Raw genomic sequence first — 24,659 nt, 5'->3', positions numbered from 1 at the left:
TATAAAAAACAGTTATCACAATATATCTTTGAGAGACAAAAATGATATGATATTGGGTACATATATATAAACTATATAATATGTATGCCATAAAGAGTATCTCAATAGAAAACGACTTTTAATGATTTAATAGCTGAGCATAGTAATTAACAGTGCGTCAAACCTGTGATGTATATTCTTAAAAAATGAATATAATTATAATCGACAAAGGCATCAACGGCAAAATAAAACAGAAATAAGGGAAAATATAATAAATAGATACACGTATTAATAACTATATACTTATAGTGGCAAGAATTGAAGTTCTATCCAAAAATAATATATGGACAGACTTAATCATTATAAAACGTAATAATAAACAATATATTTACATGAAGAAAAAACAAACAAAAAACAATTGTCATTTCTGAATGTCATTCGAAATTATGTATCATGAGGGATTCAACTCACCACCTCGAAAAACTAGAATACAAATGATTACTATTTATCTTCCTCTTTTTCAAATAATTATAATAAGTCATAATCCTTTCATGAGGATCGTTGCCAATATTCCCCGTATTTTGAGTTGCTCTCCAGAATATAATTAAATTAACGAATATACGTACACACAAAAATGAAGAAGTACAATTTAGTAAATCACACGCATGTATGCCTATTATATTGGGGGTAACATTGTTAACTGACAACAGCCTCAGACTTTGGAGTTACTTCTGCTCCGCTCACACTGTCGATTACACGCCACAAGCCATACGACTTTCCGATCTGAAAGACAATTATTAAGTAGATACTGTAAGGGAACACATTATACAAGTACCATCAACTCACTTCAGTTTGCCAAAGTCGTACAGTTCCATCTTCCGATCCAGATGCATATAATTCTCCATCTGGAGAAAATCTAATACAGTGGACAGGTCCAAAATGCCCCTTGAAATTATCTAAATTAAATGGCACTAATTAAATAAAGAGAATATCTTGAAACATATTTGATGAACACACCTTGCTCTTCGCCCGTTTCATAATTATATTTATATATGATAAAATCTTCACCAGCAGCCACAAATGTGTTTTTTTGTGGTAGATAGGAGGCTGAGTAAACGACAGTGGGTGTAGTAACTTTTTTCACGATTTCCATTCTGCAAGTAAAGAGATATGATAGTATTAGTATGTAATAGAGTCAAGAAAGCTTCTGATGGATTACTTTTGAATATCATAAAAGGAGACATTGTTTCCATGTGCAATGGTGAGCAGGTTCCCAGCTCTTGCGAGTTCTATACCTCCAATGGCCTCCCCCTCAAAGGAGAGTTCTTTGATCTTTTGTCCATCTTGAGTATTCCAGAAGGCGATGGTTTTATCGTCTGATGCAGAGATGAGCGTTTTGTCTTCCTGGTCAAACAGCACTTGTTTGATGGAGCCGGAGTGAGCGGGGAACTCTAAGAGAGGATCTTTGGACATGGATGCAATATCGAATATTCGAATGGATTTATCATTGGAGCCAGTGGAGAGTTTGGTGGAGTCCCGAGAGAAGTGCACGGTTTTAACGATGTGCTTGTGTTCCAGATGTAAAAGCTCTTGACCCGAGAGCGCATCCCAAACCATTGCAGAGAAATCTGCGGCTCCTGTTGCTGCCCTCGTGGCGTCAGAGTTGAGGTCAACACCCCAGACAGCGCCCTTGTGCCCCTCAAATGTTCCAATCCAATCTCCAGTGTCTCCCTGGCGCAACATGGGCATTCCATCCTTGCAACCCGAAATGCAGTAATAATCACCTGTTTCATTGCACACGCCGGAAAAAGCCAAAAACACCACAGGTCGAGTGTGACCGGAACAGGTCAATGGGGTTTGTCTGAGCGGGGCCATTTCCTCCTCAATCTGACTAATCCACTCCTTTCAAACACCTAAGATGGCAAAGAGATCCCCTCATCTATTTCTTCACTTGATACTACTTCAGTCACCTTGACTCTTTGTTTCTCTCTCTCTCACTCTCTCTCTATTTCTCTCCCTCTCCCTTTACGTACCTTCTCTGACGTCACGGCTAATAGGATCTCGGCTCACTTTACGTAGGGAAGACCCAACTAATTTACTTTTCCATCCATAGTTTCCCTTTTATCAGAATCACATTTTAACTTATACATACAGTCTTCAATAATATAAACATAAATACTTTGTAATAGATTACCTATCAATAAAAAGACAATCAAGTAAGCCTTATATAAATAATCCGTTTTGAATACATTATTTCGAAAAAAATGTACGTGACTAGTGATAGCCTTTTTAAGGGAGATGTGACGTCCAGGTCCATCTCATCTGTCAATTAGATATTTTTCCACCAAAAAAAATCCAACTACATATGTAGTTATAAAACAATATAAAAATTTTACATCTATAACTGTGCATTCGGCCTATACTTTTCTTAATACTGGGTTTGTTTACAACAACCTTGTCTGGTCGCCCCTATAGTTTATGGCTCTTTTCATCCACACCTTCGAACTCACGTACACAATACCATGCTTTCTTTTCCCCTGAAAATCATTCCAATTTCCAAAATAATCATTTTAATGCTATTTAGCCTAAGACAATATCAATTTTCAAGAATATATACTAAAAGTAATAAATAAGAACTATTCATCTAGATATTTGATCCAATCACTCATAGGATTAAAAGTGAAGGGTATTTGATAGTAGGTACACTAAATAGCTTATGTTAAATTTAAGGAAGTGTAACGATTGGTGAACTTCGAAAAAAGAATTTGTAAGTATATAGGTACCTAGAGAGTGTTCTTCTCTATATTCTATATACTTTGGGTAACTAGATTATTTATGTAATACACGTACTCCATTTTCATATCGTAAAAATGAGATTTAAAAGACATTGTTGTGTTCTCTGTGACCTTCACCCTGGGATATTCACATTAAATTCTTCTAACATCATGTCAAAAGAATATAATATTGAAAAAAAATAAAAAGTGAAAATATGGAGGTCAACTACATGTGGTGCTAGTTGCATTCAAAACTTATGTTCAACTTTTTGATAAATTTTGAATATGAACTTGTGGATGAAAAAGAGCATAAAATGAAGCAATACATTGTTTCCTTTATTTTATCTCACAAGGCACAATCTTTCCTTTAAAAAAAAAACAGGGAAAAAGGTTCTAAATCTGTTGGTAGTTTGAATTATTCTTACCACTTATGGAACTATGTGGGAATTGTTCACAGCTTTACAAGAGCTCATTATAATTATACCTATCAATGTTCAGAACACTGGTAAGGGAGAAAAATCAGAAAAAGTTAATAGCTTACAATAAATACGTTGTATATTTTTATGCTAGCGAGGTAAGGTAGTAGTGGTAAATTCAACACTTTACCTTAAAAAAGACATAGTATTGCTTATTGGGATTATCAATAAAGATGGGATGTGTGTAAAGAAAAAACTAAGTTTTGCGATTAAAAAAGCATTTTTGAGATAAATAATCAGATTTGAAGTGTGTTCATTGACTAATAAGTCATGACTCATGGGTGTGTTAACATCTTCCCCTAAAAGAAGAATTATCTCCCCTATCTTTTGTGTTAATTGTTCTAAAAATAAATAATTATGAATTTATATATAATTATCATACTTTGCTTACACTAATAATATTTTAAATATAGTCATCTCTCCTCTATATAGTAGTAATTCATTTCCTCTCATACATAAGCAGCTGGCATTAACAATGGTCTTAATTCACTAATACCGTATCTCCCGCCTTCTCATCCCCCTTTTAAACAAATCCCATCTCTAATTATTAGAGACAAGCTGTTGTATGATTGATAAAGAGATACTGTTACTTTTCAAAAAGTGGAGAGACCATTACTCCCGTAGATTCCTACTCCCAGCCAATAAATTTTAATTACTTAATAGTGTGTAGAGGTTGTTGGTACTTAAGCAACAAAACCTGATGTGTTCAGAATGGAGGCTTGAGATCATAGTGCACCAACACGAAGTGACATAGTATGACTGCTGCGACCACTGTATTTCACTAGAAGTATTTGTTTCAGAGTATGTGGGACTCGTTCAAAGAAAGATGTTCTAAATCTTTCGATTCGTGTAATTTACATTTTAAAATGGGGTGCTTATTTTTACATAATATGGCAAAGATTCGGTTGTGTTCCTTTCTCTTTAAAATCAGCCCTGACATGTGAAAGTTTATTTTTTCTTTATCTACTCAAGTTTTTTTAAATGAAAGGATGTTCACTGCTCAGGAATTAAACTGCCAAGGAAAAGAAAATTCATTCTTAAGAAAAACGGCCCAGCTACAAAAATACACCAGATTTTCATTACTGCCTATAAATGAATAAAGATACAAGAAAGATAAACATGATAAGTATAAAAAATATTATTTTACTTTTATACTTGTTATAAATAATTTATTAATATGTAAATTTGATCTTCCAAAAGGTAGAACCCCAACGAAAGAATTATTCCAAAATGTTTTAATAGCTCAATGACAATGTGATTTGACTCCATTAGATTTCCTTAAGTTAATATTCATTACATAGGTAATTATCGTCAGCGGTTGTACTTGACAAGTCAATTACTAAGTCATGAAATTTCCAGTTTCATATGACTGAAATAACCAGAACTTGATGAACAACAGGCTGTTATCAATTTGATATGCAGTTGGTAGTGTTTTTTCATCGAGGAAAAAATATGACACGGAAAACCTAAGTGGGTTTATGGGGGATATCATTACATTGAGCAAGAAAAAGTTATTGAAGTAATGGAGAAAGTAAAGAAAGGTGGCACTGAAAAGCAAAGTTGGCCCTTATAGAGAGAAATGATCATTACTTCTAAATCTCTACTTCTTATGTTTCCCTTCCTACAAGATAAATATGGAGTAAAATTTATAATAACGTCTCGATGTAATCAGGATTCGCTAGAAATTTTTTTTTCTCCCCTGGGTCAAATAGGTGGATCTAATAAACACCCTAGTCTTGTAGATGCACTTAATCGCATTCGACTTCTAATGCTGGGTAAGCAATCAGAATTTACTGTTCCCTCTGTTCTTGTTAAATGTAGAAACACAAGATATTCCTCCCTTTAATCAATTTTGACCTACATCTACCTCAAAAGAAGATGAATTTGAATATCATAACTCGGAAGATAGCATATTTTTGTGAATGGCTCTAACTTTTGAAAGGGAATCTTAGACTGAATCTCTTCTACTCAACCAAACAAATCTGTAATAGAACTTGAAGACTCAGACTTAGAACAAAATTTCATGGCAAGTCAAGGTTTTATTTATGTTTGTGGATGGATAGCTTAACAATTTCAAGATAAGTATACGGAGTTGGGGGAGAAAATATCTAATTTAGGAATGTCTGAAGTATGTCCTTGGCTGAAAGTGATTCCAAAGGCGGGTTAAAGTCAGACCTACTAATGGAATCAATAAAAAAATATTACAATTATTTTACGGAGATGGCATAAGGAGGGAAAAAAAATATAATTAAAAGACAGAATATACTTACAAGCTTCCAGCCGAAGTCGTACTTAAATATGCTAGAGTAAGATATCATTCGGATAAAAAAAAAATGAAAGAAAAATATAACCAAGAAAAATCCATAGGTAATATAACTCTACGAAATATTAAAAAAAAACATTATCAATATTTGTAACTTCCTTATTCAACAAATTAATTACTTAGGGGTTAGATTTAGCCTTACAGTCGTCAATCGAGGGTGTGATAAAGATGAAAAAGGTTACTTCTTATTCTTAACTACTAACTACTCACATATATATTTTAATTTAATTCCAGTAATAAGAAGAAACGCCTTCATCTCCTGTCTACAACGTCTGTCCCGTTCAAGAGATATTCCTTCTTCCTTCCTCACTCCCTGGATAGGATATCATCTCCTTGTAGACAAGGATCCTTGAGAGGATAGATGCCCTTCACATCAACATCTGCGATCTGTGTCACTTCTCCCCTATTGACTCATTGTCTCTATCTTCAAGAATATATCTTTTCCTAAAGATCTATGGGCTTATCATTAACTTCACAAGAAACAGGAAGCTCCATAAAAAACACTTTAACTTAATTAAAGACTGTGTGTGACTCAGAAACAGAGAGAGTTACTCACTACTACCCTCCTTCATTGAAATTCGTGTGCCCATTCCTACTTAAGTCAACACTGCTTCGTCTCTAAGAAACCTATTTCAATCATCAGAGTCCTTCAGTGTCCTTGATGTAGATCACGCAGAAATAACTTATCTTTATCACATTTACATTAATTCAATTTATTAGGGGGAGTTTATGATGTACGGTATACATGGTCAATTATAGAAGCTGGACTCAAAAACAAGTGGAAAATCATTTTAGAATCTTAAAGATAAATGTGCCTCTTTATTCTCTATAGTTTGGACTGTAAAACATATTATATTCTGCTATTACATATAAATAAATATTGTATCTTGAATGAAATCATCCCAAAAATTTATTAAAAAATGAAAGACTTTCACAAAGAAAATAAATGCTCTTTTATTTTAAAGAATTGAGAGTCCTGAGCCCCCTCCTCCAAGTCTGTCAATACATTCTATGAAGAAGACTGTCTTATTTCCCTCAAACCCATTAGGACGAAATTGAAGGATAATTCTATGTTTACTCTTTATGTTTTCCTTGTCATCATCAATTCTATAATTCAATCCAAATGTATTGTTATTAGTAATTTGTATTGACTGTCACTCCTTGGCGAATTGAATCTATGAAAAGATCGTGTTAATTCGTCAATCCCAGCATTAAAGAACAAGTCATTGTGATAATTGAATATGTTGAATTTCAAATTATTAAGAAAATCAGAATTGAAAAAATAAGTTTTGAAATACTTTATTCTTCAAGACAATTAATTTTTTTACTTATAATTTCAATCTTTTTTAAATTGAAGATATAACATAATTTAAATGTTTTATCTCTTTTAAGTATAAATGACAGTCATGGTATATGCTTTTAACTTCAACTTATTGCATATTAAAATTAAATGGAATTGAATGTAAAGTTGATGATATTGTTAGAAGGCTAAACATTTCCATTGGAACACATGTCACTTTGTCTTCAGAATTAAAGGCTGACAAGTCTAATTCTACTTCACTGGATTGACCATTCTTACACTCCGGTGGTAAGAGAACGTTTATCGTTGCAATTACATCACATCTTAATCTTTTTTCCCCATCAACGATTTATTTGGGCAAAACATTTTGCATTCAAAATGTTTTTCACAAATCACTAATCAGTGAGGTTGGAGCTGGTTTTCAATTAGAGGAATATTAAGGTTAAATAACCATTGTCTTCTTCTAGTTACTTCTTTTTTATTTTTCGGAAAAGGAAATCTAAAGAACTGTATGTTTCCATGATTTTTTTGTACTTGGATACAGTTCGGCTCATACATCCGAGCACGGAGAATCCCCCCCATGATCAAAAAAATTAATATAAGCTGAACAACAACTAACAAATCTATAAAGAGAAAAGGAGGACAAACTAAATGATTTTTTTAAATATATCAAAAATTAGTTTAAAATAATTAAAGTAAATATGCCCATAACAATAGCTCTATATAATTCATATTTAGTTTTTCAAATCTATTGACAGAATTTCGTAAAATTGTCCTAAGTCAATTTGTTCCTTCTTACATGTAGTATCTCTTTATAAGTAATGAAACTATTATAAAATTAAATGCTCGTAATTATTAAAGAATGAAGTAAGTAGAATTGAATAATATTTTGAATAAGATTAATAACATGGATCCTACGTCATGTTACTCTTACGTCACAATTCTATACATGACGTATGGAATTGTGACGTGAGAATGTTGATTACGGGTTAGCTGCCTGGATGCGCTACTTCCTTTTAACGCTTTAGGTTCTACTAATATCTGGAGTGAACCAAGGGTCAACCTCAAGTAGGGGGATGTGTATTTTTTATGCTTAAAAATCAAATGGCAAAATCTAATTCACTTTCTACAATATTAGTTAATTTTTATTTCAACTTTTTAGTCAACAATTAATATGTCTTCCACCCAGGCAATATTTTTGAACTTTTTTGATAAAAAACTTGCGTATAGTAAGTGTTTTAATCTGAGAGTGAAACAGATATATTAGGACAATTTTTGGTGGAGCATCGGGCACTGCGCAGATGCTCCTTGACATGAAGAAGACAGTGTTAAGGGAGTCTGACTGACTCCGTCTCCGGAAGAAATAGAGTGAGATATCAATACAATGGATTTTTGCAATATCTGATCCTTCATTAAGTGTTTGTTCCTCTTTCTAGATTTGTAATCTTAGTCAAGGGATAGTATCAAGTCTCCAGCGGTGTTCTGCTTCAACGCATCATGTTATCCGGTAGGGAAATATCAACTGCTCTATGCTACTAGACTCGTGATTCCTGCGTGGCTAAGAAAACTCTTTGGTTTCATTAGATTATGGGTAGTGATTTCATTAATTATTCTACCAAACGACTTTATATTTGGGAATCCATCCCATGTACTTATGAGAAACGTTCATTTGCAAAGATGAATTCATTTTCGGAGTTACTAAATCAATTTTCATTTATATTTAAATATAATTCGATAGTGAGGATTTAGGATCTCCACATCAATATTCAATAAATAAATTACTGATCACACTAAATGCTTATGATGTAACAAAACTGTACATAAGAAAGATTATTTCAGTATTCATTGACTCTAAATAATAGATTATGTTGCTTGACAATTGTAAAGCATATTAATATGACATTAACTATTAAAATAATTTTCTAATTTAGCAATTGTAAATAATGGTGTAATATATATTTATGTATTTGCTTCATTGGTTATAGTTTATATTTTCATTTTGTCTTAATTGTTTAGCCTTATTTGGTAATTGATTAATTTACAACAATTTATACTTATTCCAATTATATACTTCTAAATATCTAGGTATGTAGTAAAAACGTAGGATGTTTGTTGACGATTCTCATTAGTCAAGGGTTAATTCATAAGTGTCTTTGTTTCGTTCCAGAACGCCGTACTAGTTATAAGGCATTGAAGTCTTAATAAATTCAGTATAGTGCTTACTTTTTCAGCGTCTACGTTTTGTTATTCAATATTTTCATGAATCATAAAACTTATACCTTCAACAAAATATGCAAAAGAATATATTTAATAATTATAATATTTTAAAACTAATAGCGGAAGACTTATATTAGCCATAAATTCTAGACGTTGACTGATGAAGAGCATCAATTTGATAAGATAACTTACATAAAAACTAAAGAATAAATAAAAGGTTAAAAAATTAAATAGTGGGGATTATAAGGATGATTTATTTCATATTGATAATGTTCTTGAACCTTCATAAAAATTTGCTATATTATATTAGACAGTATCGTGCACGTCCCACTTACACTTTTGCTTGCCTGTTGGTGCTACTTTTGAATGCTGGAATAAGCATTTTCCATGCACAAATACATCGTTTTTTTGTTTTCCAAAAACTGAACTGCCTGGCCTTTTGCGGACATTTTGATAAAGTATAACACCACTGTGGTACATGAGAATACCAAATTTCAAGAAGGGAATGTGCACATCTTGGACCCAACAATTGTTGGGAATACAACTGATTTAGTCTCGGCCAATAGTGTAAAAAGGAAAATGTATTTCTCAAATGACTTACTGGAATCTATTGAGCTAAAACACTCTCTGGAGAATCTAGTAATTGGCGAAGTAGGAGGGATTGTCATGAATTGGAATTGAATCCTACTGGCCAAATCAAAAGGGCTACTTTAGAGATTTGGCACGTCTAAAAGGGAAATTGATATAATGGTAGTCAGGGCCATGAGTGATTAATTTAAGGTTTGGGCAGTGGAACGTCAAACACCGGACCGCTTAGACAGGTTTGAACCCCTCTTAAATATTTTTTGGTTTTTCTAGCATGTCAATATTTTGCTTTTATTTAGTTGCCTATATTATAAATATCATAAGTTCTTATTTCAGCATTTGAATAACTAGAATTTTCCCTTGTTGGTCCTTATGGGCATAGGGACGACCTATGTTGTTTTCCCTGTGTGGCATCGGGGTAGAACTAGATAGATTTGTAAATAATTGAGATGCAAAAATTCTCGTTCTTTTGATTTAGCCTCTAATTTGATTAACTTTATATTTAATTAAGAATTTTCATTGTACCTAGATCCATTTCTAGTCTTTCTTCTTCTAAATTTATGGAATTGAATTCCTAAACGGCAGTCCCTTACTGGTGATGTTTTTAACTTTAATGAACCTTCTTAATCAAATCTACGTCGTTAAGTTAACACAATAGCTTTATGCTGTTTTGCTTTTCTTTTAAAATAGACAAGATAACTCTTTCATTAGGTGCGATGCATGTGTGATTTTTTTTCTCTCTCTTATTTAGCATAAGCAATGAATAATGAATGATTTATTATGATTATGAACTATGGTCTATGGTACATAAGTAGAGTAATCAATATAAGGAAGTATCTTGTATAAGTTGGCCCACACATAATACTTTCTCTTTCTATCCCCAAAATTGGAGACACCAAAAGAGGATAGTTGAAATTCAACTCTCGCAACCTTTTAATAATAAGGAAATAAATTTGGTACGTCAAGCGTAGGGACGCGAAGTGAAGAATATAGTACAAATTTGTACCCTACGACTCCCGTGCAAAGTATTCCTGAAATTAATTCTACTTTCATGATCAATGTAGATCTGAGAAAAAGTCTTAATGTCTTACATAATTAGATATGATCCCCTCCGTCCTCCTCCTCTCAGTCAACGGATGGACTCCGAGAGAACTTATCCATGAGAGCCAAATTCCCAACTTCTCCCACACAATGATACCTTCCATCTAATTTCGTGACCATTCGAAGCGCTAATTAACCGAATAACTCGGAAAAGTCGAGATCAATGTATTCTTCACTTCATTTCGCGTCTTCTCTTCCTCAGCTAATTATATTCTTCCCTTCACTTCGCGTACCTACGCTTGACCATGTAAATCTTGAACATGGAACGCTCACGCCTTTTTATTCATTCTGGCATGAGTCTGACGTATATAAAAAAGGAACAAAATTCAATTAAGAAAAAGAAGGTGCTAAAATTAACAACTATTATTTATTATTTTAAATAAATTAAGGAATTATTGACAACTATCATAATATCACAAGACAGAACATATATATATTTTTTTGGGAAGTAAGTTTAACAATTTTTTTATTCTGTTATTATACATTGCCGTGCAACCTTTTCAAATTAATTTTAATCATTTATTTTTTTAGACAAATTCTTGGTCATAATATTGAAAACTTGGCAACTAATGCTAAAAAATAAATCTTTAAAAATATGACGATTAGATCAATTTTGTTTAATTATTATTAGTTCGTAATTAATTTCACACCATATTTTTTTTAAATACTTTTCTTAAATTGTTGCATTGAAAAAAAATAGATTTTGCATTTTCACTTGAATTAATAAAGTTATATAAACAATAAATTTGTGTGACAATCGAAAATAAGTCATCGCTTGGAGTGACCAGTCCTCCTCTATTAATTTGATCGAGGAGCTTGCTTTTCGAACACTCCTTAATTGATGTGTCCAAACTAACTTGAGGAATACTTTTTGAGAACACAAGTTTGGCTTCACATAAATTACATTTTAACTTTAAGGATAGGGATATGGCTATATAGCCTGGAACAAAGAATAAAATCGATTTTTGTCATCATCTAATTCAAAACTAAACACTGTGGATTGTAAAGTCGATAAAATTTTATCAATACAAATCTTTTCTTCTTGGTTTAAATCTTGTTTTTTATCAGTCAGAATGAATATTTTTTATGTCACTCAGACCTTCTGTTTCGATGTAGAGTTTATCAAAGCAAGTTGCTCTCTTATGAAAATCAACTTTTTCCGTTTGTGAGAGTCTATATCCGATGGATACATATTTTCAACAATACTCTCAACTTCATTGATTGAGTGATTAATCATATCTTTCATTGGAGGAAAAGGAATACTCTTCATGTGAGCAAAGATGTTCTGGAGAAGGCTTACCGAGGTGATCTTTCTATTCGTTGTGAGGTGATTCACGCAGCTCCAACCTAGTTGACGTTCTCGTGGTATAAATTGAATGTCAAATCACTATTTATCATCACTGAGAATTCGATTTCGACAAAATCAGAACACAATTCAGATAGACAGTAAAACTGAATTGAATACTCCGTCCTCCTCCAATGAACATTCGTCGGGTATTTTTGATCTCAACACTTCACTAAATCACTAAAGTCAATAACAGAATCTTTAAGGAATAATGATCGTTGAGCTTCAACGATAGCTTCATTTTCCTTAGAAATCCTGGCTGATGTGGTAGTTCTCGATGTAGGCTGTTGACTTTTGACGGATGAAAAGTATTGCCGAAGATTGGGGAAAATACTAGGCACTGCAGAGGGTTTAAAGTAACGTTTTTGGAGCTTACTATCATCAACTCCATAAGATCAATATTTCCTCTTGTGGTCTGCGCTCTCATATACAAAGTCATTCTCGTGAAAATGGAGAGAACATACCCTTGAATACTTAGAAGGTGCCTAAGTCCCATTACTGTCCCGTGGAATGGCTCTAAGCCAGACACCTTTTGAGGATTCATCCAGTGGAAAAGAATGGAGGGATAACCTTGCTATGGCTGGTTTTCCATCATATCCGGAGGAGCACTTAGGAACGCAACACTTATTAGGCATGATCTGAAATATATAGATAAATTATTGATCACATATCCACAAGTGCTACAGAATATTTTACTTACTGTGCTCAAAAGTAGATCGTAGAAGAGATAGAAAAGCACACAATCACATGTAATTCACAAGCTTTATTTAAATAAGCAAATATTATATTAATTAACTGAGATTTTTGTCAGCAACGCAGGTTTTAATTATGATCAACAAAGCTGTATTACATAAATACTAAATACGCTGTTGAGTATGTAAACACGAGGGAAAAACAATAGCCTCATAACGGAAATTTTCTTTTCTTTTTTTCAACGCTTGAGCGTTCCAGTTATTCTAGATTTCCATGGCTTGACGTACTAAATTTATTTCCTTATTTTAAAAGGTTGCGATAGTTGAATTTCAACTATCCTCTGTCGGTGTTTCCAATTTGGGGATAGAAAGAGAAAGTATGACGTGTGGCCAACTGATACAGGATACCCCTAAACTTCTGATGTGTGTAATTTTAACATTTTCAGGTGACAACTAAATGCTATTTAATAGTGCTTGTCCAGCCATTTTCTTGTTGTATAACTTTGTTCTAGTAACATTGGACTTACCTTCCTTGTCTCTCTATGTATCTTGATCCTGGGATATTATGAAGATTATCTTAATAATGTTTTAGTTTACTATTTCAATGTAACGATAATGACGTCATACAGCATAATAATATTTAATAAATAACATCTCAATGTCAATACGAGTATAATAATTAATAGCGCATTTCGTACAAATTCAAATAAAGTAGGTATAATTTATAATCATATTTGAAGTATTGAAATTCCCTACTCATTGTTAATGAATCTCTTTATTTTTGTACTCCTGGAAACCAAGGAAAGAGTTGATTTGGCTCTCTTATGAATCCTGGTTGGATGAATTTTCATCCCGTTATCGCTCGTGGGATACAGAGTTCCGATTAAGAGTATCTTGTGAGATGGATGATAAAGTTAGAAGTATCATCATTTGATTCATTTTATCTGCCTTTGTTCGTATCTCTTGGAGAACATAAGAAGTTTCGTGAATATATTCCTTGTTAAGAAATGGATGGATAGATTTATACACAAGGAATGAGTCGACTCTATTCTTGTATGATGCTTAGCTTAGTTTGGTTCTCTTCTTCGGATAATTTTCATTCGGGCATCCTCCTATTGGATATCAGAATTATAGCATCTCTTGTTGAGGATAAAGTATCTCAGATCTCTTCTTTTGCCCTAATTTTTAGAGAACATAGACATCTTTCCGTCTTTGATTGATTAAGATCGATTTAAGCAGATCAAAAACCTTTTTAAACTTAAAATGTGTTTGTCCATTTACTCAAATGTTTATGTATATCATTTTTAATATAATTAAATTTTATGATTATAGCTTATGTATCATATTAATGTTCTGTTTATACGTAATAATTTAGCATTTTTTAATTTAATCCATTTTGCACTCTGAATATCTTCTTTTTTCGTTAATAAGCTGTCAAATGAACACAAGGAAATATCAGATACACTAATAGCAACACAAATATAGTTATGAAAATAGTACCAATATTTTAATATGCATATATATTTTTATCTAATAGTTAAAAATTTAAAAATGGTCTTTTATTACATTTTATTCAACTTCAATACAATCTCTTTTTATGCACCAGCAATAGTCATATGCATAACTAAAGTTGATAATTCTATAGAGAAAAACGCGTGCAAGGAGAAGAGGGGGGAAAGGAGAAAGACTTATGGTATCATTGTTTAAAATACTGATGTGATTATTATCTGCCTGCTTTATTATGATTTTTGAGGGTATAAGGAAAGTATTTACTAGCAAATTGTTTAATGAAGATATACTACGTATAATTGACTTAGACGTTTTTTATCCGTTACAGTAGATTTGAAAACGTCACACTCCATGAAATTGTAATTCATTATGAACCATATATTCAGAATAATATCTAATGAAACGACAAAGTAGAGTATTTCGAAATATATTTGAAGTTCCAAGTTTAAAAAGAAGGCTTAAATTAAATATAATCTACATAAATAAAAATAAACCATCATACATTTATGTTAAATATACAAAATTAAACAATTGTAATCACATAACTAGTAATAACAATAAATTATAAATACAGACTATTGAAATAATAGATTGATTCAAATAATATTTTCTTGTTCTGACATGAATTCAGTTAAATATGTCATAACTTTAAGTTGCTTAATAAAAAACAAGAGGTGGAGTTTAATAAAAAAAGATCATCACCCTGTTTTCCTAATGTGGAAGGTGCTATATACAATTGTGCACATGATAGATATATCTCAACGGATGATATCTAAATAATTATTGATAATAAAGTAAATGTCAAAATCATAAAATTAGACAATAAATATACTAATAAAAAATGTTAGAATTAAATACATTGTAAAAATTTAGTGCAATAGCTAATTATGTAGTAATGTCCGGCGATATAACTCCTTATTAAGGGCATCAAAAAGGACCCCCCCGTTATTTATGCTTGTATAACATTATACTATGTCTGGCGTAAAATTCGGAGATCACTTGCATGGACCCTTATGGACTTAAGGAGATTGGCCTGTTTTTTTCTTCTTTAACTCCTTAAGGTCTAGTTTGTCCTTCACCCACTCCAACGTTGGACTTGCTGACTGTGCAGACGGTGGTTCTAAAGACGTCCAACTGCTTGAAGTGTGCAAATCGAAATTCGTCAATCACGTTGAAGTATCATTTTCTTTACTTGTACCTAATTAATTTCAATAACTCAACCTTCATTAATTATTATCGAATTAATAAGTATTCTGATTTCAATGGACCACCTGGTATATAAATTAGGAGATAAGGTATTTTTCTAACCTCTACAGATTTACAGGGAAACAAAATTAAAATGGGAGAGCGAGAGAGAATGACGGGTAAAGTAAAAAAATAGGAATAATAAAAGAAGAAATATTTTATCCATGAATCTTAAAAGTTTATACAAAATATAATTTTTTAATTAAAATAGACTTAAAATACATCTGTGGTAGAGATATGATTTATTGCAGTTAAATAATTAATAAAAGCCCCATAAGTAGCATTTACATTTTATTTTAATGCATATTTCCCATTTTTTTCGAAGCTTAAAACAGATCCATTAATCAATCAATTATATTCTTAATCATTCTTAGTAGTAAAATTGAATTGTTTTCTTACACGGCTTTATTCCACAAACATAAGAATTTACTTAGTATATTTTTGACTGCTGTCAATTTTTCTAAATACCTCTCTGCCCTTATCAATTATCTGAAGGTTAATTGCTTAAAAACGAATGAGTATCAGTTCATTTCTGAACAATTCCCGTTTATTATTGAAGAAAAGTCTAACAGTTGGGCATTATCAGAATGAATTTGATACTTTTGTCTTTTTCTTTTATGAAAGATGAGAGGTTGAGAGATACAGTATTTATAATGACAGGATTGCAAACTAAATACTCTTACTTGAATGTTCGAGACAAATCTTACATCATGGGGGATTTAACGTATCATTTCTCCTCGTGGCGAATGCAATTTTTTCTTCTGTTCAGAAAAATATCTAGTGAATTCAATTAAAAGAGTGAACTCGTGTTGATTATGTATTTATGGTAACAAGGACTTCCACAAGTCTTTAACTTCTAAAAAATATAGGCTAGTAGAAAAAGCTTAAGCAGCAAAACAAGTTTATAAATTTATGTTTCTCAATCTTCTTTTCTAAAAAAATAAGTAATTTGGTAAAAATCAGGTTCAACCTATAAAAAAATGAACTCTAGAATTCTCATAATAGTTATTTATCTCCTCTATACAAAATTAAACCTCCTCCTAAATAAAAATCCTGTGTAGGCCCCTTGTTATCCTTAGTGTCTCCTAGCAGACCAAAAAGTATTATTTAGAAAAATAAATTAGTACAAACATTGTTGCTGTGGTTGTGTTTTCACGACTTCGATGGGACAAGTTGGCTAAAGAACTGCTAACATTTAAATTAATGTTACAGCTAAAGTACCATTGTTATGAAATTGGTTCCAAAAGTTGGATATTGTTTTAGAATTTGCAAAAAAACAAAACATAAATAACAACTCACACCTCAATATCACTTCTTCAAGCCAAGTAGTATGCCAAAAATTAAACAACTAGCTCTGCTCTCAGCAACGATGCTATGTTGTAAAAGTAGGTAGACAAATAATCTAATTTTCAAAATTGATGGTCCTATCCATGAAAAAAAAGACTATCTATTGCAACTAGTAATATTATAGTTAATTTGGTCTTTTGATTAGTATCTTTTTTTGAGTAATAATAAGTTGGGAAAAAAGTAATTTCGTATTTTCAGCCTCTTTTTTAATTAACTATATCTTGTTCATTATTGAACACATTGGATCATATGATAAAGCGTTCTAAAATTATAAGTGTATACTACTAATGCTTTTGGACAGTATTGTGTATAGTTTTTTTTACAAAATGGAGGTCTCAAATAAAGAAATTTAACATATTTTACATTTTTACTACCTGAAAGGGAAAAACACTTATAGATGTATACGGGGCTGATACTATTTCTTTTCGTGTTGCATAACAGTGGTTCGAGAAATTTCATTCTGTTGGAGTGCAATTAAATGATGTGATATCCAGAAAGACCTTCATATAGCATGGTCCAGGAGCTCAACATCGATCATAAAACCCTTTTGAACCCTTTGCAGAAGGCTGGATACAAAAATAAACTCGATGTTGGGGTTCCACTTGAGCTGACCAAAAAAATATCATAGAAACAATTTCCATCTCCAAATTGCAGCTGAATCGAAACAAAATCGATCAATTTCGAAGCATATTATCACTGGTAATGAAAAAGGGATTACTTACGTCAATGTCAAGCGACAGAGATCGTGGTCAAAAGCCAATATACTGACCTAGATCGTGGCCATGCCATGATTGACAGGAAGGAGTGTTTGGTGGGATTGGTAGGACTATGCGCTCCTCTTCTATGGCCAAACGCTCAATTCTTCCCTCTACTGTGAATAACTCGAACGTTTGAACCTGGTGATCGAAAATAAGCGGCTAGCATTGTTGAATAGAAGAAGAATCTTGTTTCATCAAGACAACACCAGGCCGCAACCATCTTTAATGACGCACCAGAAGCTACAAGAGCTTTGATGGGAAGTTCTTATGCATACACCATATAGTCCATACATGCACCGAGTACCTATCACGTATTCCTATCTATGACCAACGCTTTTGAGGGTACAAATTTGGTCTTAATAGAGACCTGTGAAAATTGGTGGTTTTTGCCAATAGAGAGAAAGGCTTCTACTAAAACAGCAATATATGGTTGGATTCTCTTTGGATATAAGTTAAAGACAGAACAGGGCATACTTGGCTTAAATCCGATGATCGTAATACTTTTTATAAAGCATTGAAATAAAGGGAAAAATATAAAATTAAAAGATCCATTTTTTTAAATCTAAAAACAATCACAATTTGGATTTTGTAAAATAAATAAAAATGTAGTATATCTCGTGAAAGTTTAAGTGCTTTTTTCTATGAAACAGCTCTGATCGTTAGTCTTTTTCTGTACTGTTGATTACTTTTGTTTAAATGTTATTAATTTAACAATAAAACAATAGTTTTATGTTGGAAGATGAGAGTGATATAATTAAAAATTATATGAATTGAAGTAAGTATATATACAGATACATGTTTGATGCATATATTCTATGTATGTTATGTTATCGTTATAATCTTCAATGATCATAAAGATGGAAGCATAATAACAGGGAAAGCTCGTGAAAGGGCATCCCAATGATACTCCTATTAAAATAATCAATAGGTATAGGCAAACGCTCCTACCTCAAGTGCCAATTTTAGAGGGGTCATTGGGCTTCATACTTTTTAAATAAAAGAAGAAACCTCATGTTTTCAAAACATCAATGAACAAATACCACAATATTATCCGTAAAAACGGGTAATTACCAAGGTTGTGCTCGGTTGAGGTTCAGCGGTTCTCTCGGTCCAGGTCTTAGCTCTTTCATTTAAACAGTTTCGGTCTCGGTTCAGCTATATTGGTCTCAATTCCGGTCTTCGATCTCACTTCTTTTTTATACAGGCTCAGTTTAGTTACAGGCACTTAAAAGAAGAGGTGTAGCTAGAAAATTCGGATACAGACAGGGCTGTAGGTACATTATACGATGAGTGCGTTGTGCCCCAAGTTCCAACAGGGGCCCCGCAAACTAAGACAATTGTTTTCAAACTGGAATCGTGAGGGAGTAGGAAGATTGAAATGAGGATTATTTTCAGTCCACAGATACATAGTGCATATATTTAGTAAAAAGAGGCCTCAGCTAAAAATGTATTAATGAAGGGGGCCATGGAATATAAAGTTTGGGAAACCCTGGCTTAAGAAATATATTATAGTAATCATATTAAAGGGTCCCGAAAATCTTGTAGCAGACCTGGATCCATAATCTACCCCACCCTTCGGTTTTTATTTACACCGTGTGGTGTCTAAATCCACTTTTTCAGATCCAAAAGAACCCCTTAGTTATTTGGAACTAAGATACAACTGTATCACCCTGGTGACGTAAAAATCATAAAAAACTCCAAAAATTTATTTTACTTATTTATTAAAGCTAATATATTCTTTATATATTCTATATAGGAACAAAATCACAAGAATCTAAGCCGATAAGCAATATGTTGTGGTATCCGTTCCGGTTTTTGAACCACTAGAGCGATAAGGCAGAAACTTGGTAATTACCTGTTTCTAGGTACCCACTTTATTTATTGGTGGGTTCCAAATTTACACTTTTATTGACGGGTAACATCAATTCTCTTTTTTTTGTGTGTGTTTGAGTACTTACTTCTTGGAGGTGGCATGACTAGACTTTCCAGTGTCATTCCTAAAATATATATGGGAATTTTAACAGATCTAACAAGAAACCCTAAGACTGCCATCTAAAAATGCCCAGCCCTTACAACAGTTTCGAAGTTGATAGAATAAAGATTTTTGTTAAATGTATAATTAAAGAATGACAGGCTATTTTCTTTTTTCTTGCCAAATGTGTAAGTTTCAAGTTTCGACCCGTTATGTTATATAAATTTGTAAATTCTAAGCAATAACAGTATCTAAAAACTCCCCCCAAAAAATGACATAGCTGCACAGACAATTTATAGAATATTTGGAGGGAGAGCAGCTCAGCTGTCATTTTGTTTCATTATATAACTTATCTTAATGTGTTGTCATTATTATTTAATTTCTGAGCAGCTATAAAAGGGGGGAAATGAAATAAACACAAATTTTATCCGTATCCAATAGGGACATAATATGTAGCCGGGAATCACTGGGATGTCGATCTTCAATACTACTTTGAGACCAAAAAGGTCTTATTTTATAATTTCATCTTTATCTTTCATGAACATATCCAGTCGTGCTTATTTTATTCTTAGATGTTATCTTCTCTAGAAAGAAATAATCTATGAAAAAAAAGCACTATTCTGATTGCCAATTTATTTACATTGGAGTAAATTTTTAGAATTTACAACTCTACATATGAGTATATACTTGTATATAATATACATATATACAAGTAATAGAAAATATTTTCTACATACTCGTGTTCACCTTCTTGCGACACATTTGATACATTAAAATGCTCAAATTAAAAGTCTAATTAAAGTGTTATCCGTTACTGAGTGAGAGCTTACACGATCCAAATATTAATGAAGTTGGAATTTAATAATCAATTAGTAAATTCTTTATTGAATGAACTTTCTTGAATATTAAGTGACAGGCGTTAACATCTTAGGACCATTCTTACGAGTTTGATAATACACCTTTATAATCTAATATTCGTAAATAAGTTTTCTAATTGTTATTTGCTGAAATCATTTTTTTTTAACTTACGAAATTAATACTATAGTGGCAATGTTACATGTTAATTCCTAAAAACAAAAATAAAGTGTTCTCTAATAAGATTTTGAAAGTTGACTACTGGAGGGTGCATGGACAAGACGTCGTAGAAACTGTTTTTTTATATTTTGAAATGTAATATTTTCTGGTAGACGTTCTGTCGCTCGACGTATTGTCTGTTGACGTTTTGACCTACTACCCTACTGGAGAGACACATCCCAAGCGCTTGCTTTTATAGGTTCCTTTGTAATTACAAATTGTGAATCTTGGAGTAGTTTCCAAATATATATAGACCATTCAAGATATCAGTTTCTTTTTTCTTCGTCTACTTTTCCCTCTGTTTTCACCATCGGATATCACAAATTAAATCCTCAATACAATGTTTTATCAGTCGAAACTTTATTTGATGGGCTGAAATAAAGATTTTTACGTCTAACAATAGTTAGTTTTAATTATATTTTCATTACTTGATTTGAAAAAATTTGAAACATAATCCTTAGCTATAAATGAAAAATCTCCTGTCCCAACTCATCAAGTACATACTAGATCATGTTCTTGAAGACAACAACTCGGAAGATTATTTAAAAAGACTATACTTACTAATTAAACTATTCAAATAAGACTGTTGAAGCAGCAACAGCTTCAAACAAAATAGTATGATAAATCTTTGAAGCTCAGACCCACAAATGGCACAGCTGTCTAGGTACACTCTAAAAATTAAATTTAACTATAAAAATGTATGACGACAAAAAAATTAAAATTAACTATGATTATCTATTCCATGTGTGAAAAACTTAATTTGGCATATGAATAAGTTAATTGTAAAATCGTGAGAAGACATATTGTAAAATACTAACTTCCGGCCAGAGCTATAATCAAGTCCTCATGCTCTGAGTTTAAGTCGAATCCGAATTGATATGATTATGAGTACTCGTATGTTTGTATATATACCAATATAACTTTAAGGGATATTTTATATGGAATCCCCCAATCTGTTAAAATAGCTACTGAGAGAGTTTATGTATGTATGTCAAGTGTCAGGGAGCGCTACGTCCCTTTTCTCTTGATTTAATTTAATTTCTGTGTGTTTAATGATTTTAATTACGTTTTGTTTACAAATAAGTGATAATAAGTGTATTGAGTGTGTTTTTATCAAAAGGCTTGGATCATCAGTGATATCCTTTACCTTTTTTTTTCGTCGGAATCTATTCTTGAGAAGTCTAGTTATCATAGATAATCATTTTGTTTTTATAATCACCCTTTCTTCTCTACTACCTTTTGTATTCTTCCTCCTGCTTACCCTGCTGAGAGTGTGTATTCGCTCTCTCTCCCTTTGAGATGTATTCTATGGAGGAAAACGCTACTGATCGTCCCCCAGATGATCTTGTTAAGAAATCGTATTCTAATGTCACTGCAAGAAGTGGTAACTATAATCATAAAGTTAATGGGAGTATAAATATAAATGGGAAACTTTTGTTGTTCTTATTGAGGACAAGGATGGAAAGGTTTTTCGCCAAGACAGATTAAAACATATTGATCTATATTAATTTAGCTTTATTCTTTGGGTTTAAAGAACACGAACTTGCGGACGCTAACCCAAGATTCACCCAAGTGACAGTGAATATAAAGTAAATTATCACTATTTCACTACATAGTTGTAATTACCAAAAGTCTGATGAAATACTATGATGGGCGTCAAGGGGCAATCTAATCGTCTACACAAACGAAACATAAAATTTTTATCTCTTATAATGAACGATCTTGGTGTACATTTACCAGAGTTTGAACAAAAAAGAAAAATATTTGCAAACTGTGTGTGTAAAAATATATAAAATCGAACTTTGGTCATTTGTATGGCTTGTAATCTCGCTTTCTACTCGGTAAGAGATAGGAATTGCTTCGTTATGTTGAATGTGTAAAGCATTTATTATATTAATATTTATCAATTCTTTTTTTGGCCCCTCTACAGCCCTAATGCTATCCCCTTAATCTACACCTCTCTGGTGCACGTCGAGTATGTTGGCATCAGGGCTTTAGGGGGGGGGGCAAAAGTGCCATAAAAGAGTTAAAAAGAACTCAAACGACTAATTCATAAGAGTCTTGCAACGAAGGAGATGGATTTCTTTAATTGTTGGTGTCAAAAGTGGCCTCTCAACCACATAAGGCTCTTTCCATCCACTTTTTTTGAAAGCTCTCTAGACAGACACTACTGTAAAAGCCGACATTTTTTGCATGGACCCACATGGACTTGAGGGGATTGGCCTGGACTGTTTTCGTTTACTCCTACGGTTCCAGTTTGCCCTTTATCACATATCCCTTTTTCCTCTCCAACGTTTTGGACTTGCTGAGGGCATAAACGGTGATCCGGGAGACGCCCAACTGTTTGGAGTGCGCAAATGGAAATTCGTCAATTAAGTTAAAGTATCATTTTCTGGACTTGCACGTAAGCTGGAGAGTTCAAGTTTGTTTTGCTTTGTAACGAATTGCTTATGCTTTAATATATCGAAATATGAATTAATTTCAATCGCTTAATCTTCACTAATTACTATGAATTAATACGTGTTCTTATTTCAATGGACCACCCGATATTAACTTGATAAGGTAACATTTTCTTTGCTGGAATAGTTGTGGCGGGTGAGGAAATAAAAAGGTACTATGACCATTTTAATAATTCTTCCCTTTCATATGATAATTGGTACTTTTATAGTAATTATGTATTTATGCATGGGACAGCATGTATGTGCATACCGATTTTTGCCCACAAAGCGGGGGAGAGAACTTTCACGAATTACCTACGTTCTTTTCCTATCTATTTAGTTATATGTAGAAGGGGGGACTCCTACTCCAATAACTAACTCTTCTTCTCTTTCCTTCATATTATAAGGTTCTCTTAAAAGAACGACGATTTCCTTTTTATTTTGTCTGTATGTATATACAACAAAAAAGATCTATGTGCAGTGTTAGATTGTTCGTCTCATAATAAGGATCATGGTCTAATATAAGTGTATACTTCATTTGGAGCCAAAGAAACAAAAGGTAAGAATTTCTTTCAATTATATTCAGTAAAAGATGGTTAAGGTGTAAACATTTACCGGATGGTTCATTGAAATATAATCACATACTAATTCAATAATTAATGATTGTTGAGTCATTGAAATTCATTCATGTTTCGATATATTAAAGCATAAGCACTTAGTTAAAAAAAACTGAGCTCTCGAACTTACGTACAAGTCGGGAAACTGACACTTGAACGTGATTGACAAATTACCCGGAGGAGATAAAGAAAATAGATAGTTCATGAGGGCTCATTCCGAGAGCTAGTGGCTGGAAAGAGCCTTTTAAGGGTGGAGAGGCCTGGGGAGCCAAGAAGAAGGAAATTAAATCCTTCAATTCACAATAAAGTATTATAAATAGTTGTGGACAAACTTTTTGAATGGTTTTCATGAGATTCTAAAAATTGGCGAATTGAAGAGTTAATTACTAGTAAGTTAAAAAGATTTGCAGGGTATAATTAAGGAAAGTCAATAAGAAAACTTTTTTTGATTGATATTTAAGGATTTAAGATATTTTACTTTCCAGATGTATTTTGTACATGTTAGTGATGTATAAAATATCTAAGAATTTGCTTTTTTGGATGATAATATCAAATTTTAGTATCTACAAATTTAAGTCTATCATCTAAAAATTAGAATAGACTATATTAGTGGCATATGGAATACTCATATGTGCATGGGCGAATAATCCTCACGAAAAATGTTTTTATTCACATTTGCAAGCTTCTACATTTTCATATTCGCATCTTAATTGGTATGATCTGCAAATTTCAAATGCTGATATTCACTTCCAGATTCGCGTATCTACATTTTTAAACATTCTAAATATCATGGATATTTTAGTAGTAGAATTATTTGTCAATCAAGTTTTTTATGAATTAAATAATAATTTTCAAGCTAAAAATTAAACTTTTACTCAATTTTAAATTTTAATTACAGGCTGACAGA

At 32.4% G+C, this 24,659-nt stretch overlaps 2 protein-coding genes and 3 long non-coding RNA genes across 5 annotated transcripts in view; 3 read left to right on the top strand and 2 right to left on the bottom strand.

Moving 5' to 3' along the window:
• Positions 1-116: 116 nt before the first annotated feature.
• Positions 117-10,954, bottom strand: wmd (serine-threonine kinase receptor-associated protein wmd). Its single transcript, XM_040717137.2, has 5 exons — positions 10,746-10,954; positions 1,199-2,097; positions 997-1,133; positions 826-935; positions 117-762 (listed from the first exon to the last, which is right to left on the bottom strand). Exons 2-5 carry the CDS (start codon positions 1,852-1,854, stop codon positions 676-678), a joined length of 990 nt encoding a protein of 329 aa, XP_040573071.1. The 5' UTR covers positions 1,855-2,097; positions 10,746-10,954; the 3' UTR covers positions 117-675.
• On the top strand, positions 4,426-6,449 carry LOC121122145 (uncharacterized). Its single transcript, XR_005865715.2, has 3 exons — positions 4,426-4,530; positions 4,589-5,729; positions 5,787-6,449. It is a non-coding gene; the product is annotated as an uncharacterized lncRNA (long non-coding RNA).
• LOC121122156 (uncharacterized) lies at positions 7,841-8,934 on the top strand. Its single transcript, XR_005865716.2, has 2 exons — positions 7,841-8,220; positions 8,289-8,934. It is a non-coding gene; the product is annotated as an uncharacterized lncRNA (long non-coding RNA).
• Positions 10,955-11,103: 149 nt separating the features above from the next.
• Positions 11,104-12,942, bottom strand: LOC121122139 (uncharacterized). The gene is made up of 2 exons (XR_005865710.2): positions 12,801-12,942; positions 11,104-12,738 (listed from the first exon to the last, which is right to left on the bottom strand). It is a non-coding gene; the product is annotated as an uncharacterized lncRNA (long non-coding RNA).
• Positions 12,943-23,524: 10,582 nt separating this feature from the next.
• Positions 23,525-24,659, top strand: part of Ent3 (equilibrative nucleoside transporter 3) — a 143,489-nt gene continuing 142,354 nt past the window's right edge. Inside the window, exon 1 of the mRNA XM_040717088.2 lies at positions 23,525-23,694. The gene's annotated coding sequence lies outside the window, so the exon portion shown is untranslated. The remainder of the gene's footprint in view (positions 23,695-24,659) is intronic.

This window comes from Lepeophtheirus salmonis, chromosome 1 (assembly GCF_016086655.4).
Source record: "Lepeophtheirus salmonis chromosome 1, UVic_Lsal_1.4, whole genome shotgun sequence".
NCBI lineage: Eukaryota > Metazoa > Arthropoda > Copepoda > Siphonostomatoida > Caligidae > Lepeophtheirus > Lepeophtheirus salmonis.
The sequence above is the reverse complement of the archived record's forward strand: the minus strand, read 5'-3'. Positions and strand labels throughout refer to the sequence as shown.

Coding starts and splice junctions, on each gene's coding strand:
- wmd (XM_040717137.2), bottom strand. CDS start 1,854: ATGGCCCCGCTCAGACAAACCCCATTGACCTGTTCCGGTCACACTCGA. Junction 1,134..1,198: donor TCCTTTTATGATATTCAAAA/GTAATCCATCAG, acceptor CTTTACTTGCAG/AATGGAAATCGTGAAAAAAG. Junction 763..825: donor TACGACTTTGGCAAACTGAA/GTGAGTTGATGG, acceptor ATTGTCTTTCAG/ATCGGAAAGTCGTATGGCTT.